Source organism: Gorilla gorilla, chromosome 5, assembly GCF_029281585.2.
Source record: "Gorilla gorilla gorilla isolate KB3781 chromosome 5, NHGRI_mGorGor1-v2.1_pri, whole genome shotgun sequence".
Lineage (NCBI taxonomy): Eukaryota > Metazoa > Chordata > Mammalia > Primates > Hominidae > Gorilla > Gorilla gorilla.
In genome coordinates, this window is record NC_073229.2 from 182,929,292 (window position 1) to 182,948,358 (window position 19,067).

The 19,067-nt window shown below is 47.4% G+C and overlaps 1 protein-coding gene across 22 annotated transcripts in view; it reads left to right on the forward strand.

Moving 5' to 3' along the window:
* SYTL3 (synaptotagmin like 3) overlaps positions 1-19,067 on the forward strand; it is a 122,202-nt gene that overhangs the window by 53,113 nt on the left and 50,022 nt on the right. For 12 of the 22 annotated variants that reach the window (XM_063707223.1, XM_031012085.2, XM_055391013.1 and 9 more), the window contains 3 exons: positions 11,494-11,545; positions 12,584-12,653; positions 18,073-18,151. In XM_063707223.1, coding sequence (XP_063563293.1) covers positions 11,494-11,545; positions 12,584-12,653; positions 18,073-18,151 — 201 coding nt within the window. Of the gene's footprint in view, positions 1-8,883; positions 9,121-11,493; positions 11,546-12,583; positions 12,654-18,072; positions 18,152-19,067 lie in introns of those variants that run through there. The other 10 variants (XM_063707225.1, XM_063707224.1, XM_019029143.3 and 7 more) reach the window with 4 other exon arrangements.

The window sequence follows — 19,067 nt, forward strand, 5'->3', positions numbered from 1 at the left end:
TGCACAATATAAAATTTGCCATTTTAGCCATTTTTAAGCATTAAGTTCATTGGCATTAAGTATATTTGCATTGTTGTGCAAACATCACCACCATCTGTTTCTAGAGCTTTTTCATTCTGCTATATTGAAACCCTGTACCCATTAAACAATAACTCTCCATCCTCCCCTTCCCCCACTCCTACATTCTGTCTTTATGAATTTGACTACTCTAGGTACCACATATAAGTGGAATCATAATGTATTTGTTCTTTTGTATCTGGCTTATTTCACTTAGCAAAATGTCCTCAGGGTTCATTCATGTTGTAGAGCATGTATCAGAATTTCATTCCTTTTTGTGGATGAATAGTATTCTGTGTCATGGATATACCATGCTTTGTTTATCCATTCATCCGCTGATGGACATTTGGGTTGTTTCCACCTCTTGATCATTGTGAATAATGCTGCTGGGAACATTGGTGTACAAATATTTATTAGAGTTCCTGCTTTAAATCCTTTTGTGTTTATACTCAGAAGTGGAATTACTGGATCAAATGGTAATTCTATGTTTAATTTATTGAGGAACTGCCATGGAATTTTCAGCATCTGCTGCCCTATTTTATTATACTTCCCCACTAGCAACGCACAAGGGTTCCAATTTTTTCACAACCACACTAACACTTATTTTATTAACACTTTTTTTTTTGAGATGGAGTCTCACTCTGTTGCCAGGCTGGAGTACAGTGGTGCTATCTCGGCTGACTGCAATTTCTGCCTCCAGGGTTCAAGCGATTCCCGTGTCTCAGCCTCCCGAGTAGCTGGGACTACAGGTGCATGCCACCACGCCTGACTAATTTTTTTTTTTTTTTGTATTTAAGTAGAGATGGGGTTTCACCATGTTGGCCAGTATGGTCTCCATCTCCTGACCTCGTGATCTGCCTGCCTCAGCCTCCCAAAGTGCTGGGATTACAGGTGTGAGCCACCACACCTGGCCAACACTTATTTTTATAACACTTATTTTATATTTTCTTGATAGTAGCCACCCTAATGGGTGTGAAGTGGTATCTTGTTGTGGCTTTGATTTGCATTTCCCTAATAATTAGTGATGTTGAACATCTTTTCATGTGCTTATTGGCCGTTTGTACATCATCTTTGGAGAAATGTCTGTTCAAGTTCTTTGCCTTTTTTTTTAAATTGGATTGTTTTGTTTTTTAAAAACAAAAAAAGAACAAAGCTGGAGGACTCACGCTTCCAGATCTCAAAACTTACTACAAAGCTACAGTAATCAAAACAGTGTGGTACTGACATAAAGATGGACATATAGACCAATGGAATAGAATAGAAAGCCTAGAAATAAAGCCATGCACATATGGTCAAATGATTTTTGAGAAGGGTGCTAAGACCATTCAGTAGGGAAAGGATAGTTTTTTCAACAAATGGCACTGGGAAAACTGGATATCCACATACAAAAGAAAAAAGTTGGCTTATTTCTTAGCCAACTTTTTTCTTAGTTACCTTATTTCACTTAGCAAGTGCTAAGTGAAATAAGGTAAGCCAGACCCTTACCTAACAACATATATAAAAATTAACCCAAAATGCATCAAAGACCTAAAGATAAGAGCTCTTGTTTTCTTAGAATAAAATGGGGAAGCTGGGCGTGGTGGCTTACACCTGTAATTTCAGCACTTTGGAAGGCCTAGGTGGGTGGATTGCTTGACCCCGGGAGTTCGAGACCAGCCTAGACAACATGGTGAAACCCCATCTCTACGAAAAAAAAAAAAAAAAAATTAGCTGAGCATGGTGGTCCACGCCTGTGGTCCCAGCTACTTGGGAGGCTGAGATGGGAGGATCATTTGAACCTATGGTGAGCCAAGATCGTGCCACTGCACTCCAGCCTGGGTGATGGAGCAAAGACCCTGTCTCAAATCAGTCAATCAATCAGGGGGAAAGATTCACGACATTGGATCTGATAATGATTTCTTAGCTATGACAGCAAAGGCACAGGAAACAAAAAAAATAGAAAAATTGGACATCATCAAAATGAAAAACTTTTGTGCATCAAAGGACCCTATTAACAAAATAAAAAGGTAAGCGACAGAATGAGAGAAAATATTTTCAGATCACATATCTGATAAGAGATTAACATCTAGAATATATAGAGAGCTCCTAGAGCCTATATTCATTTTTTTAGAGAAAATCCAAAGGATGCTGAAAAGCAGTTTAGACCTTCTTGCCCCAGGTACTCACCAAACCTGAACCAGTCACCCTCGGCCTTGAGTGTATGTCAGTGGAAGACTTACTGCCCAGAGTGTCTGCCTGATAGGACATGGGTAGCTTCATTAAAGGGAAAAGGTATTGTTCTCTTCTGTCACTAAGCAGAAGAGTAATGTCTGGTGGCAGAAGGATGCCGGATGGGGGATGCTTCATGCCCACAGGATTGTAATCTTCCGTTAGTAATTGTTGCTCCCTGGAAGGCACTGGTTGCTGATTCACAGTCCTGCTCTGTGTCTTCTTTCATCCTGGGACAGTGGCTTGGAGCCAGTGCTATCTTAGCTCAAATTTTCCTAAGGACTAAAATATGCTTAAAATGGCTCTGGGCTGGGTGTGGTGGCTCACGCCTGTAATCTCAGCACTTTGGAAGGCAGAGGCGGGCAGATCACTTGAGGTCAGGAATTGGAGACCAGCCTGGCCAACATGGTAAAATCCCGTCTCTACTAAAAATACAAAAATTAGCTGGACGTGGTGGTGGGTGCCTGTAATCCCAGCTACACAGGAGGCTGAGGCAGGAGAATCGCTTGAACACAGGAGGCAGAGGCTGCAGTGAGCCGAGATCACACCACTGCACCCCAGCCTGGGTGACAGAGTGAGACTCTGTCTCAAAAAAAAAAAAAAAAAAAAAAAGGCTCTGGACTCCTGCTCTAAAACCATTTGTGACTGGATATCATGATTCTTTACATGCTGAGGGATTTTTTTAGGTCAAACTTTTAGAGAGATTTTCCATTTTGAATATGTGAACTATAGATTGGTTTAAAACTGTGTTGTCCGACACCCACTCCAGCCCCTGGTTTTGCTCACCTTTCTTTAGCATTTAGAGAAAACTCAAACTTCAGTGTGGGTCAACCCTCAGGACTGTGACTTACAGTGGCACAGGTCGGACACTGCACAAGGGAGCCACTTGTATAAGGGGATATTGTTCAAATACCCGCTTATATTGTGTATTGATTGTGATGATTGTTTATGTCAGATACAGCAAAGTGTATTGTTCTAACAAGATCCATATATTATGACAAATTTCCTGGGGGTGGGCATAAGGCCTGTTGAGGAAGGGGCACATTTGCCCAGTTCCCATGGAGGCTCCGTTTAGATAGCCCCACCTGTGCTTTGCTTTGGTGGCACTTGGAACTCCAGGGTATAGTTTCTTACACAGGATGTTATTCCCACTCCACAGGCACCAGCAGAGAGGTGGCCAGAGGGAAGGCCGCCTTTCCCCTGACTGCCTGTCTGTAGCACCCACAGCGTGACCCATGCCGTGTGGGTGTGCATGACCTTCTGCACACAGGGCCGCTGTGGGACCTTTCGGTGGAGGAGGGATTTGCTGATCCTGCTTTGAAAGAGGCCTAACCACACTGACGATGCAGTTCAGGACCTGAAAACCCTCAGCCAGCTACGAGCAACACGACTTGGCGGGCTGATGGAGTCTCTGTGGGACATTCCAGGGAGTCTGCCCTGTGTCCTCTTTCCCCGTGAACCAAGTCACCCGGGAGAGAAGAGTTGGAGCAACAGGGCCCGCATCTGCTGCAGGAATTGCAGTCCAGGGCACTCGTATGGTTGGGGGTTAGTGTCCTCAACTGACACCATGACAGAGCCCAGTTTGAGATGGTCATCCATGTATAGGGATTTGTATCGGTAGCTGAAATAAGTTGCTTCATCCCTATTATTTCTAGGCTGAGAAATGGATGCATAGATGGATAATGACTTGTCACAGACATGCCAGCTTCAGGGGCAGGACTGGTTTTTGAGCCACACGCGGCAGATCTTGACTTCCCGCTGCCTCAATCTATAGTTTGTGTGAATCCTCACCGTGCTGTGAGCCCTGCTGTGGGTAGAGGTTGTGACTCACTTATTCTTTTTTTATTATTATTTGTTTTTTTAAAATTGGGCCAGGCGTGGTGGCTCACGCTTGTAATCCTGGCACTTTGGGAGGCTGAGGTGGGAGGATCACTTGAGTTCAGGAGTTCGAGACCACCTTGGCCAACATAGTGAAACCCCATCTCTACTAAAAATACAAAAATTAGCCAGGTGAGGTGGTGTGCACCTGTTTTCCCAGCTACTCCGAACCTGAGGTCGAAGAATCGCTTGAACCAGGGGAGCGAAGGTTGCGGTGAGCTGGGTTTGGGCCACTGCACTCCAGCCTGGTTGATGGAGTGAGATTCTGTCTCAAAAGAAGGAATAATAAAATAAAAAATAAATAGGCTGGATGCAGTGGCTCATGCCTGCAATCCCAGCACTTTGGGAGGCCGAGGTGGGCAGATAACCTGAGGTCAGGAGTTCGAGACCAGCCTGACCAACATGGAGAAACCCCTTCTCTACTAAGAAATACAAAATTAGCCAGGCGTGGTGGTGCGTGCCTGTAATCCCAGCTACTTGGGAGGCTGAGGCAGGAGAATTGCTTGAACCCGGGAGGCGGAGGTTGCGGTGAGCCGAGATCGCACCATTGCACTCCAGCCTGGGCAACAAGAGCGAAACTCTGTCTCATAAATAAATAAATAAACAAATAAACAAAACAAATTTTATTTTGTAGAGATGGGATCTTGCTATGTTATCCAGGCTGGTCTTGAACTCCTGGGCTCAAGCAGTCCTCCCACCTCAGCCTCCCAAAGTGCTGGGATTACAGGTATGAGCCACCACACCCGGCGTCACTTATTCTTATCTCTCTCGAAGTACCTGTGTGTATTGCACTTAATTAATGTGAATGAATTAATGAAATTACATGTAAGCTAAATTGTGCAAAACCAATGACCTTGTGTTAATACACATTTGGTTGTACAGCTCAAATGAAGTAATGCTTCCTGCTATTGTTAAAATAGTGTTGGTTGCTACTGATGTTGTATGTATGTATGTATGTATGTATGTATTTTGAGACGGAGTCTTGCTCTGTCGCCCAGGCTGGAGTGCAGTGGAGCGATCTTGGCTCACTGCAAGGTCCGCCTCCTGGGTTCACGCCATTCTCCTGCCTCAGCCTCCTGAGTAGCTGGGACTACAGGTACCCGCCACCACGGCCGGCTAATTTTTTGTACTTTTAGTAGAGACAGGGTTTCACTGTGTTAGCCAGGATAGTCTTGATCTCCTGACCTCATGATCTGCCCTCCTTGGCCTCCCAAGGTGCTGGGATTACAGGCGTGAGCCACTGCACCTGGCCTGTTGTATTTATAAGCACCACCTCTTATATGGCAAGCCCTCTTCTGGGTACCAGGGACAGCGAGATGCAGAAGATGAGGCCGTGTCCTCAAAAAGGGGAGAGACAGATGCATATTGATTACAGTGGAGTCAGAGGAGTTTTAGTGCAGGTGTGCACGGTAACCACAATGGGGCCAGCCTGGTGAGGACAGTCATGGAATCCCTGTGAATGAACTCTTAGAAGGGTCATGGAGGAGGTGAGCTGGGGTGTAGATGAAGGAGGTGAGCTGGGGTGTAGATGAAGGAGTGTGAGCTGGGGTGTAGATGAAGGAGTGTGAGCTGGCGTGTAGATGAAGGAGTGTGAGCTGGCGTGTAGATGAAGGACTGTCTAGGGGGGAGGAGCCATGGGGAGAGGGTCATGGAGGAGTGTGAGCTGGGGTGTAGATGAAGGAGTGTGAGCTGGGGTGTAGATGAAGGAGTGTGAGCTGGGGTGTAGATGAAGGAGTGTGAGCTGGGGTGTAGATGAAGGACTGTCTAGGGGGGAGGAGCCGTGGGGAGAGGGTCATGGAGGAGTGTGAGCTGGGGTGTAGATGAAGGGCTGTCTGGGGGAGGAGCCGTGGGAAGAGGGTCATGGAGGAGTGTGAGCTGGGGTGTACATGAAGGACTGTCTGGGGGGAGGAGCCATGGGGAGAGGGTCATGGAGGAGTGTGAGCTGGAGTGTAGATGAAGAGCTGTTCTTGGGGGGAGGAGGCGTGGGGAGAGGCACAAGGCCTGGAGTGGGCACAGGCAGCTGGAAGGCTCTGTTTGACTGGGGCTGAGCGAAGGGGATGGGGGTGGCAGAAAGGGACAGTGGAGAGGCAGGTAGTCACTCAAGCACCTGCGGCCTCTGGATTTGCCTCCTGGGGCTGCAGTAACAGAGTGCCACAACCTGGGGATCCTCCAACAACAGAAATGTATCATCTCCCAGTTCTGGAGGCTGGGAGGCCGAAATTGAGGTGTCAGTGGGGCCATGCTTCCTCTGCTGGTGCTAGGGTAGAACACTGCCTCCCTCTTCCTGCTTCTAGTGGGTCTCAGCAATGACCCCAGTCTCTGCCCTGATGGTCACGGGGCTGTCTCCACATTGTCTCCTCTCTGTGCACATCTGCCTGTGTGTCTAGATTCCCCCTTCCCCTCTTGTTTTTGAGACAGGGTTTTACTCTGTCACTCAGGCTGGAGTGCAGTGCTGCGATTATAGCTCACTGTAGCCTGTCACTCCTGGGCTCAAGCTATCCTCCCACCTCAGCCTCCTGAGTAGCTGGATGGGAGGATCACTGCAGGCACATGCCACCATGCCCAGCTCATTTAAAAATTTTTTTGTAGAAAAAAAATTAGCTGGGCGTGGTAACTCATGCCTGTAATCCCAGCTACTTGGGAGGCTGAGGCAGGAGAATCGCTTGAACCCGGGAGGCGGAGGTTGCAGTGAACCAAGATCGCGCTATTGTACTCCAGCCTGGGCAACAAGAGTGAGACTCTGTCTCAAAAAAAAAAAAAAAATTTTTTTTTTTTTTTGTAGGACATATTCTCACTAAGTTACCCAGGCTGGTCTCAAACTCCTAGCCTCAAGTGGTCCCTTCTGCCTCCTGGAGGAGGCTGAGGTGGGAGGATCGCTTGAGCCCTGGAGTGAGAGGCTACAGTGAGCTATGATCACAGCACTGCACTCCAGCCTGAGTGACAGAGTAAAACCCCGTCTCAAAAACAAGAGGGGGGAAAAAGAAGTTACTCAGCTTTCTGGGACATGGTTGTTGGTTTCCAGGTGGTCGTTTCCCACCTGGCTTTGTATTAGGAAAATGTTCGAATAGAAGCAGAGCGGTGACCCTGTGTCTGTACAGCCCTCGACTATCCCTGTTTTGGTCTTGTCCCCAACCCCCTCCCCACCCGAAGTTATATTTGTACACTTTCTGACTTCCTGCAGGCTTTTTAGGCAAGTTGTGGTACAAAATTCGCTTTGTCACTTGTAGACGTTGTGACTTTGGGCCCATGACACCTTATCCCTGAGCGTCGCTTTTCATTTATAAAATTGGGGGCCTGGCACAGTGGCTCACGCCTGTAATCCCAGCACCTTGGGAGGCCGAGGCGGGCGAATCACAAGGTCAGGACATTGAGACCATCCTGGCTAATATGGTGAAACCCCATCTCTACTAAAAATACAAAAAATTAGCCAGGTGTGGTGGCGGGCACCTGTAATTCCAGCTACTCGGGAGGCTGAGGCAGGAGAATCACTTGAACCCGGGATGCGGAGGTTGCAGTGAGCCAAGATCGTGCCACTGCACTCCAGCCTGGGCGACAGAGCGAGACTCTGTCTTAAAAAAAAAAAAAAAAAAAAAGATTGGGATGACACCTGGCAACCACCCGAGCAGCAAATGTGTGCAAAATGCTCCGCGCCGTGCCTGGCAGAAACGGCTGCCAACCAGCCGTGTGCCTGAGACAAGCCCTGGCAGCCTCAGACCTGGGCCCTGGCCCGCAGCTGTTCCTGTCCCTGGCAAAGATGGGTATCCCTGCTAAAGTCACTCACCAGCCAGACCGGGCAGGGTGGTGGGGGCCCTTGGTCCAAAACACCTGCGTCTCGAGGGATGCCTGTCTGTGAGCATCTCACAGCTCCTTGCGTGAATACTGACATGTTAACAAGAGGTCAAAATTCAGGGCTCTTTAAGGAAGCTTCTAGGAAGAAACAACTGAGGAATCAAAGAGAAGAAGTGAAATGACAGTCAACAGTGGGCTGGTAAAAGCCACACAGCGCAGTGCTGCTCCAACTTCCTTGAGTTCTCAAATCTGCCCGGATCTTGCTCCAATGGGACTGGGGCTCTGCAGGCTGGAGGCTGCCTGGGGCTCTGTGTCTCTAGCAACCCCTGCCTTGCTGAGAGCAACAGCCCACAACTGGGGCAGTGAGGCAGGGGGCAGACTGGGACCTGCGGGTCCCGCTGCATGCTTTCATATGTCCTGTGAACTAAGAGTGGGTTTTATATTATTATTATTAGTAGTAGTATTATTTTGAGATGGAGTCTCGTTCTATCTCCCAGGCTGGAGTGCAGTGGTGTAATCTGGGCTCACTGCAACCTTTGCCTCTTGAGTTCAGCCTCCCGAGTAGCTGCGATTACAAGCGTGTAACCTCATGCCTGGCTAGGCTAATCTTTGTATTTTTAGTAGAGACGAGGTTTCATCATGTTGGCCAGGCTAGTCTCGAACTTCTGGCCTCAAGTGATCCGCCTGCCTCAGCCTCCCAAAGTGCTGGGATTACAGATGTGAGCCACCACACCTGGCCGGGTTTTACATTTTTAAACGGTTAAAAAAAAAAACAAAAGAATAATCTTTGTGACACATTCAAATTTCAGTGCCCATGAAGTTTCGTGGGAACGGGCACGCCTGCCCTTTATTACTGTCTGTGGCTGCTGTTATAGGGCGGAATTGAGCAGCAGTGACGGGCCCCTCCCCCGGGCCAGCAGAGTGCAACGTTCCCTCTCCAGCCTTGACCCAGGCCCGGCCTGTGCCCCGCGTCGCTGCAGCCGGCAGGGGGCAGCAGAAAGCCACGCGCACGCCCGGTCCATGCAGGAGCCGCAGCGGGGACGTGGGGGATTTGCGACCCGGGCCGAAGCAGAGGTTTCCTGGCTGGGGTCTGAGATGTGGACCTGAGGCAGAACTGCCCGTGGGGGATAGCACGAGGAGACGAGGTGGGGGTGACAGTAATCGTGCAGGCAGGGCCGGCCTCACCGGGTAGGCAGGGCAATAAGGGACAATTGGTTTGCTGGAGTGAAAGGGCAAGGCCTGCAGGCGGAGGGGTGACCCCGCAGGGTGGGGCACCCCAGAAGCCACGTGGGCCTGGACTTCAGACCACGCCATAGGGAGTCACTGAAGGGTTCCAGGTGGTAGTGTGATAGCCTCAGATTCTCTAAGAGGGATGTGGCTTTTTGGTGACTGTGCCTCAGGATACTGTTGCCACAACCAGGGACAGAGTGACAGTGAGGGCTGTAAGGCCACATAGGGCAGGAGGGACCCGGGGCAGGGTGACAGAGCTGTAAGGCCACGAAGGGCAGGAGGGACCTGGGGACAGGGTGACAATGAGGGCTGTAAGGCCACATAGGGCAGGAGGGACCCGGGGCAGGGTGACAGTGAGGGCTGTAAGGCCACGTAGGACAGGAGGGACCCGGGGCAGGATGACAGTGAGGGCTGTAAGGCCACATAGGACAGGAGGAACCCGGGGCAGGGTAACACTGAGGGCTGTAAGGTCACATAGGACAGGAGGGACCTGGGGACAGGGTGACAGGGCTGTAAGGCCACAAAGGACAGGAGGGACCTGGGGACAGGGTGACAGGGCTGTAAGGCCACGTAGGACAGGAGGAACCCGGGGCAGGGTAACACTGAGGGCTGTAAGGTCACATAGAGCAGCAGGGGGACCTGGGGGCAGGGTAACAGGTGAGATCTGGAAGGTCACGTAGAGCAGGAGGGACTCGGGGCAGGGTGACAGTGAGGGCTGTAAGGTCATGTAGACCTAGGGACAAGGTGACAGTGAGGGCTGTAAGGTCACATAGACCTGGGGACAGGGTGACAATGAGGGCTGTAAGGTCACATAGACCTGGGGACAGGGTGATAGGTGAGGGCTGTAAGGCCACGTAGGGCATGGGGGACCCAGGAACAGGGTGACAGTGATGGCTGTAAGGCCACATGGGGCAGGGGGATCCAGAGACAGGAGCACCCTGTGGTATATCGCCGCCCGCAGACTGCTGTGCGCTAGCTGTCTCCCAGGTCTGTGCTCGCCCCAGGATGGGCAGGATGAGCAGCGTGGCTGTTTTTCTCTTGCTTCCATGGCCAGCACACTGAGTCAGGCTGTTTTTTGCTTGGACCTGGATGTTTTCTCTCAGGGGGCTCCTGCAGGTGCTAGCTTTGGTCCCTGACCAGCTGGTCCTACTAGTTGAGTGCTCGGGCTTCAGGCAAGACTGTGTTGTACCTTTTCATTCTGTCTTAGGGAGGTATTTCTTAATGGGGAGGGGAAGGGTCACAGGTGCCTTATAGAATCCTGTGAAAGCCAGATGTCCCGCAGATGAACCCCAGAAAATGCACACAGGCAGGTGGACTCGGAACTTTAGCCATGATTTCAAAGACTCCTGCACTCGCTATGGCCAGCCTGGCTAAGGACCCTGACCTAGGGGCTGCCTTCTTCCTTTGAGGCTTGGGGCTTGGTGTTGAGAGCTTAACATCACATGCTATTTGCCCGCCCAAAGGCCAGCCCATCTGATTTTCTTACTGTCCGTGTCCTTCAGTGGGTCTTATGGAAGTGATGTTTCCATATGTAAATTTTTTTTTGGAATGGCTGAAATCCCCCAAGCATCGGCACAGGAGCTAGACTGCCTCCCAGGGTGGCAGGCCCGGTGTTCTGGTGTGTGTATTGGGCAGAGTGGAGCCCTCTGGGAACCTCCCTTAGCAGGAGAATGCTGCTTCCCAGCCCCCTGCTGGACGAGGACTGGTCTCTTCCTATGCATTTGGCCAGGGAACACTGTGTTCACAGAACTGGGAACATGCTGAGTTTTATTTCTGGCGTCTTAACACATCATAAAAACCTCTTTTCTTGAAACAAAAAGAGTACTATATCAGATGCAGTCTTATTTAGGAAATTATTAGCCTCTGTAACTAGAAATAAGTAGATTACAGTTTTTAAAAGATTAATTTAATCTTCATCACAAGGCAAGCTTACGGGAATAGATTCATTCCATTATGAAATGTTTCCAAAGGACGAATGGAAGATTTAGAAAATCTAATCCAGTATCAACTTTTAATAAAAGTAGTCATTCCCAACAATTACGGTTTCATAATGTGTGTGTATGTTTAAATGACTTTAGGAGAGTATAATTTCCGTAACATAAAATGTATCTTTTCAGTCTACAATCCAATGATTTTGAGTAAATTTACAAAGTTGTACAACCGTCTCTACACTCTAATTTTGGAACATTTCTATCACCTCAAAATGATCTCTTACTTTTTAATCACAAGAAATGATACTAGAGAAAATAATTTTAATCTACTATTTCCTGTATTTACATCAGCTAAGTGCTATTCTTAATAATAAACGCCCTCTATGGATATCTCTCGCAGGCAAACATGAGACAGTTGGAGGGCAGCTCTTGCAATCTTATCAGAAGCTGAGGTGAGTGTTACAAAGGACAGACCGTCCCCGGCCCTCTGGGGCAGGAGTGCAGAGGACACTCTGCAAGAACTTATAGGTCTCTTGACTTTCACATGTCACTGCTTTGGAATGTGACTCTTTTTTTTTTTTCTTTTAAAGATAAGGTTCCTGAAAAAGATTAAAGCAGAGATGTTTCCAGATTCTCATGAGAAACCTTCTAGCTAGCATAGTATTTTCTCACTAGACATTCAGCTCTACTTCTTAAATTCTCCTGAAGTGTTATAAGGAAACTAAATATTATGTTTAATTGCACTTAAGTGAAATTCTAAAGCAAGCATGTGCTTTGATTAATCATGCCTATCTCTAACACCCTACCCAGCGCCTGGCGCATTAGAGATACTGGTGAAATAAACATTGATAGAATTGAATAATGGCCTGAGAGATGTGAACTTCTTTGCACAAAATTCTAAAAACTGAGCAGTCATGAAGCTGGCCATAATTCACACACCTGATTACACTCAATTTATTAAAGTCTTTCTGAAAGCTCCCCACCAGCTGCTATTTTGTTTGGCCCATGGTGAAATTTTCCAATATCGAGACTTTTTCATTTTTTTCCTCCCCTATTCTTTCCCATTTCTTTTAGCACAAGCTTCCAGTTTGCTTCGTGGTTGATTCTCACATCCACAACATTTTTGGCGCTTCTGCTGGTGTGGTTTGTGCTAAGAGAACACGGGAGCGCAGATGGGAACCAGGGGTTTCCCCGCAGCCAGGTGGCAGGTCCAGGCCGGAGCACCCAGGCTGTTTCAGAACACATGACTGAGCGGGGCGGAGTACCCAGACTTTAGGCAGCATCACCCTCATATAGATACCAGGAAATCATGCCCCTCGTAGAGCAGCAGGTCCAAGCAGGGCTGCTGGCTATTTTTCCAAAAAGTGAGGCAGTTTAAAAAAAAGGCGGAGAACTAGAATTATAGAATAATGGCACATTTTGTGTATTTGTAAAACTAACGGCTTGCATGGTTCACAACCCATTTCTTATGCCTGTGTTTTCCTTGGCAGCAAAATTTCTGTGGTTCCTCCTACTCCACCTCCTGTCAGCGAGAGCCAGTGCAGCCGCAGTCCTGGCAGGGTAACGTATCCATTCTGGGCACTTCTCTAGTAGGGGTCAGGGGATAGAAGGAGAGGAAGCAGGGGAGCTTTCGAGGCTGAGGCTGGGCACGGAACCTCCCAGCAAAGGGATCTGACTGTGCCTGGAGCGGGTCACAAAGCGGGGCGGGGAGCGAGGGCCCTCAGGCTGGGCAGAGCTTCTCTCCTCATTCTGGTCGCGGGACCCTCTGTGTCATCAGCGACCCTTTCTGCCTGCACCCGAGGTCTCTTTACTCTTGGCATGGCATCGGCCCCCTTCCCCAACTCTGCTCTGTGCTGGGCGTGTGTGTAGAGTTTCTGGGGTCTAAGGGGAAATAAGATTGGTTAACGTGTGTGTGAGAGTGGGAGTGTCTCTTTTGAGTGTTTGCAGGCTCTGATGTACAGTGGACCAGCATCATTTCTGTCCAAAGAAATTAGCTGTGCGATCTTGGGGCAGTTACCTGGGTTTCCCACCTGAGAGGTGGAAATAATTATACAGGTGCTGCTTGACTTATGATGAGGTTATGTCCCAATACGCCCATAGTAAATTGAAAATACTGTAAGTCAAAAATATATTTAGCTAGGCGCGGTGGCTCACGCCAGCACTTTGGGAGGCCGAGGTGGGTCACTTGAGGATAGGAGTTCGAGACCAGCCTGGCCAACATGGTGAAACCCTGTCTGTACTAAAAATACAAAAATTAGCTGGGCATGGTGGCAGGCACCTGTAGTCCCAGCTACTCTGGAGGCTGAGGCAGGAGAATTGCTTGAGCCTTGGAGGTGGAGGTTGCAGTGAGCCAAGTGCCACTGCCCTCCAGCCTGGGCAACAGAGCAAGACTCCATCTCAAAAAAAAAAATTGTATTTAATACACACCTAACCTACGGAACATCATAGCATAGCATAGCCTGCCTTAAATGTGCTCCGAACACTTGCGTTAGCCTACAGTTGGGCAGAATCATTTAATGCAGAGCCTATTTTATAATAATAAAAATGTTGTTAATAATACAAAATAGAAAAGATCAAAATACAAAGTACGGTTTCTACTGAATATATATTGTTTTCACACCATCATCAAGTCAGAAAGTTGTAAGTCAAACTATCGTAAGTCAGGGAGCGTCTATATTTGTATATATCGTCTATATTTGTATGGCTGTTGTGAGAAATTAACAAAATAATGTCTGTGTTGGTACTTGGAAAACTGTAAAGTGCCATGGAAATATGTTGTCTTGGTTATCTTCATTATTCTATAAATTAAAGGGGGCAGGTATATATGGGAGAATATGGGAGCTGATCATAATCCCAGAAGACATAGTCCTGAGTGCTATCATCCTGAATGCTGGAATCCTGAAAGATCAAAATCCCAAAAAATATAATTCTAGAGAATCTAAAAATGATTTTGAAGAAATTTATTTAAAAATTTTAAAGGGGATTTGAGAAACATGTAAAAACATGACAACAGCCTGGGCAACATAGCAAGACCCTATCTCTACAAAAAATAAAAAAATTAGCTGGATGTGGTAGCACATGCCTGTAGGCTCAGCTACTCAGGAGGCTGAGGGAAGAGGATCCCTTGAGCCCAGGAGGCCAAGGCTGCAGTGAGCCATGATTGCGCCAGTGCATTCCAGCCTGGGCAACAGAGCGAGACTGTCTCTAAACAAACAAACTAAAAACAAAAACCATGACAGAACACTTCACTGGCCACTTTACACAATAAATAGGCAAAAACAGCATGCATATTTTTGCAAGCATAAACACTCAGATATACTAATGACAGTCACATGGGTATAACAATTATGAACAGATGAACCATATTCATAAAGAAATACATCAGAAAGGGAAGTGTAGAAATACACATTACTATGGCTGGTATTGTGTGGATCCAGCTTTGTAACTGAAATATTGTCATGAACAACAATATTTTTCAAACAGTCATTTGATGAGATGGATCAAAAACCGCCATGGGTCACCATTGCATATACAGTCACCCAAACAGCTGAGATCTCAAGAAATTTTATCTTTTGCAAATACAGATGTACAAAAAGGAGATCTCTTCCCTTAGGAAATATCAACATCTTTATGTACACGTCAGAGTCATGGTGTGATGACGTACTTTGAAGCATGGAGTCAATTTTCAAAAAAAAAAAATGCATAACACAAATTAAAACTCTGAAAGTCTCTGCAATTTTTACCTCCAGCATGGGACATGATGCGAACGTGAACGACACAGCATAGCAAACTGTGCTGTGTGTGAAGGGGCAGAATTCATACATAACTAAACTAAATAATTTGGCAGCGGAGATTTCTTGTATTTTTTTTTGCCTGTGTTTTTACTTCTAAGATCTTTGAAGCACTTGCTGCACTTGTATTTGGAGAGTGGTTGTGGTCTAAGCTTTTTTTTTTTTCTTTTTTCTTTTTTTGAGATGGAGTTTCACTCTTGTCCAGGCTGGAGTGCAATGGTGCAATCTTGGCTCATCACACCCTCCACCTCCCGGGTTCAAGTGATTCTCCTGCCTCAACCTCCTGAGTAGCTGGGATTACAGGCATGTGCCATCAGGCCCAGCTAATTTGTTTTGTATCTTCAGTAGAGACGGGGTTTCACTATTGGCCAGGCTGCTTTTGACCTCCTGACCTCGTGATCTGCCCACCTCGGCCTCCCAAAGCGCTGGGGTTACAGGCGTGAGCCACCTCGCCCAGCCAGGTCTACGCATTTTGTAAGCACATGCTGTCCATTTGAAAGGCTGGTTCTTGCTCCAGTCGTTGCAATTAAGCCATTTCCTACTTTTGCAACACCAATACTAATTAGCTTTTAAACTTTTACCATTCATTATTAAATAACCTTATACTCATATCACAGGCTTTTTGGGGAAGGAACCGTTTCACAGATCTCTTCTGTTGTGTTGTAAGGAATACAATAAGAAGGAATGATAGGTGGCTTCCTCAATACCAAATCTGTATTAGGGTTCTCCAGATAGACACAGCCAATAGGATATGTATATAGATACATGAGAGGAGTCTTACTAGGAGAATTGGCTCACGTGATCACGGCAGCTGAGAAGTCTCTCCACAAGCCATCTGCAAACTGGAGACCCTGGGATACCAGTAGCGTGACTCAGTCCAAGTCCCAACGTGTTGGCACCAGGAAAGCTGATGGTGTTGTTACAGGAAACAGACCCCGAGAGACGGTTCTTGAATCTCACGGAAGAAAGAATGCAGGGCGAGTCCATAGAGTAAAGTGAAAGCAAGTTTATTAGGAAAGTAAAGGAATAAAGAACGGCTACTCCATAGACAGAACAGCCCTGAGGGCTGCTGGTTGCCCATTTTTATGGCTATTTCTCAATGATATGCTCAACAAGGGGTGGATTATTCATGCCTCCCCTTTTTAGAGCATGTAGGGTAACTTCCTGATGTTGCCATGGCATTTGTAAACTGTCATGGCACTGGTGGGAGTGTAGCAGTGAGGACGACCAGAGGTCACTCTTGTTGCCATCTTGGTTTTGGTGGATTTTAGCTGTCTTCTTTACTGCAACCTGTTTTATCAGCAAGGTCTTTATGACCTGTATATTGGGCTGACCTCCCATCTCATCCTGTGACTTAGAATGCCTTAACCATCTGGGAATGCAGCCCAGTAGGTCTCGGCCTCATTTTGCCCAGCTCCTATTCAAGATGGAGTTGCTCTGGTTCACATACCTCTGACAATGTAACTCTCAGTTCAAAGCTGAAAGCCTCAGGACCCAGGGAGCCTCTGGTCTGAGTCCTGGAGTCCAATGGCCAATCAGCCTGCGTTCTGATGTCCAAGGCAGCAGAAGAAAAGTCTGTTCCAGCTCTCAGAGACCAATTCATTCGCTGTATTTGTTCTCCTTGGGCCCCTGGTTGAGTGGATGGTACCTGCCAATATTGAGGGCAGATCTTTCTAACCGAATCCACTCAGACTCACACACTAATCTCCTCTGGAAACACCCTCACAGACACACCCAGAATAATGCCTTACCAGGCTTCTAGGTATTCCTGAAGCCAATCAAGTGGATGCCTACAATTAAGGTGTCATTAATTAAGTCCACGAGTCCACCCCTTGTCAACCTGTACCCATAGGCTCTCCTTAAGTCATACTTAATTTAATAAAGGCAGTAACAAAGTAATAGGTCCCCCTAACATGATGCAACTATCCCATAATTGTGATTTTGGGGATTTTAGATGTTAGGGATTTGGACTTCAGGGATTTTAATCTTTAGGGATTTAGACTTTAGAGATTTTGATCTTTCAACGTTTAGGATTATGGCATTTGAGACTGTGTCTTTGAGATTATGATCCAAACCCAAAAATATATAATGCTGACAGGAGAGAAGAATCACATACATTCTTTTTCTTTTCTTTCTTTTTTTTTTTTTTTTTGAGACAGAGTCTCGCTCTATTGCCCAGGCTGGAGTCCAGTGGCGTGATCTCGACTCATTGCAAGCTCCGCCTCCCAGGTTCACACCATTCTCCTGCCTCAGCTTCCCAAGTAGCTGGGATTATAGGTGCCCGCCACCTTGCCCAGCTAATTTTTTTTTGTATTTTTAGTAGAGACGGGGTTTCACGTGTTAGCCAGGATGGTCTCGATCTCCTGACCTCGTGATCCGCCCGCCTCAGGCTCCCAAAGTGCTGGGATTACAGGCGTGAGCCACCGCGCCTGGCCTCTTTTTCAGTTTCAAACTGAGACTCTGGGGTGATCTTCAAAATCCTGCTCTACTTTCTCCTGGAAATTTCAAATTCTCCAGAGTCGTTCCAGTACCTACGTGCTCATGATGTATTTATTGGACAGATGGATGATTGGATGGATGGTAATGTAAGACGGATGGATGTTTGGTGGCTAGATGGGTGGATGGATGGATGAATGAATGAGACTTGGAGAAGGAAGTGAACTCCTTTCTGTTGTTTTATCTTTTTTTCTTCTGCTTTGGGAAGTGGAGCCCCTCAGCTCTCGCCTGGTCACCTTGTGGCTTTTACCATCCTCATCCCCTGTGCCACCCACATTCTGCCACTGTTGACATCCCTTCTGCATGGAGTTGGGGTGGGGCCATTGGCGAAAAGAGGTTAAACAAGCAGTAATTTACTTGAGTACAGTCTTTGAGCCAATGAAATGCCAGTCATCATTTCCCAGGGGTACTTGTCATCTTGTCAACAACCCACTGATAATGCTCCTTCAATGTGAATAGCAAAAGTAGGGAGAGACGCTGAATGAAGAAGATGCCTACCCCTCGGGAAGACTGCTGTCCACCTCCAGGCCTGCACGCACACACCCATGCCCACCTGCACCCCCAGCACCACGCCCACACTCACTCGCACATACCCACATGCCAGTGTTTTGGGGTTGGCAGCCTGGACGCTGCTGAGGCAAACACAAGTCATCAAGCATAATTCTCATTCTCTCCTTCTGTCTCTGTTTTAGTTACAGGAATTTGGTCAGTTTAGAGGATTTAATAAGTCCGTGGAAAATTTGTTTCTGTCTCTTGCTACCCACGTGAAAAGTAAGTGCATGCTTCATGATGTGTTTTCCCACTACCTTCCAGGCCAGCCGAGCCCACTGGCCAGGGCCTGGCCGGTGACCTCGGTTGACACTGTCCCTCAGGCCACTCACTTTGTCTCTGGACCCTGGGGAAAGCCACAGCACCTGGCCCTTCATCTCTTTCCCAACAAAGCAGGCCTCTGGTTCCTCATAGGAAGAGAAATGGTGGCTCACACCTGTAATCCAAGCACTTTGGGAGGCCAAGGTGGGTGGATCACTTGAGGTCAGGAGTTCGAGACCATCTGGCCAACATGGTGAAACCCTGTCTCCACTAAAAATACAAAAATTAGCCAGGCATGGTGATGGGTGCCTGTAATCCCAGCTACTGGGGAAGCTGAGGCAGGAGAATCACTTGAACCCAGGAGGCGGAAGTTGCAGTGAGCCAAGATCACGCCACTGGACTCCAGCTTGAGCAACAGAGCAAGACTCTGTCTCAAAAAAGAAAAAGGAAAAAAAAAAAAAGATGCAATTAAAGGGAATCTAAAACCAGAACCTTTCAGGCCAGTAGGGCCCAATTATCTATCTATCGTCTGCGTGGAATTACTTGCCTTTCTCCTCTTCTCCTTGGTAAATGTATTTTCTTCAGTTAGCAGTAATCCTGTGATTTGCAGATGCGTGTAACCCAGAACCACCTCCACTTGCAATCTTGTGTCTTTCAATGTTCTTTCTGCTCAGATACTTTTTTCTCTGTTTATCTTAAAATGCAAGTCCCAGAGGACAGACTCCTTTTCATGCCTCCTAAGATGCCCAGGGCTGGTCAGGTGTTTAGAAAATGTCCTTAGTGTGCTCGAGGGTCCTTAGGCATGGATTTCTCTTTCACTGTGTTTCTGCTCGGCTTCTCTTCATCATCCCCTTTTCTGCAGTTGCATGCGGATGGT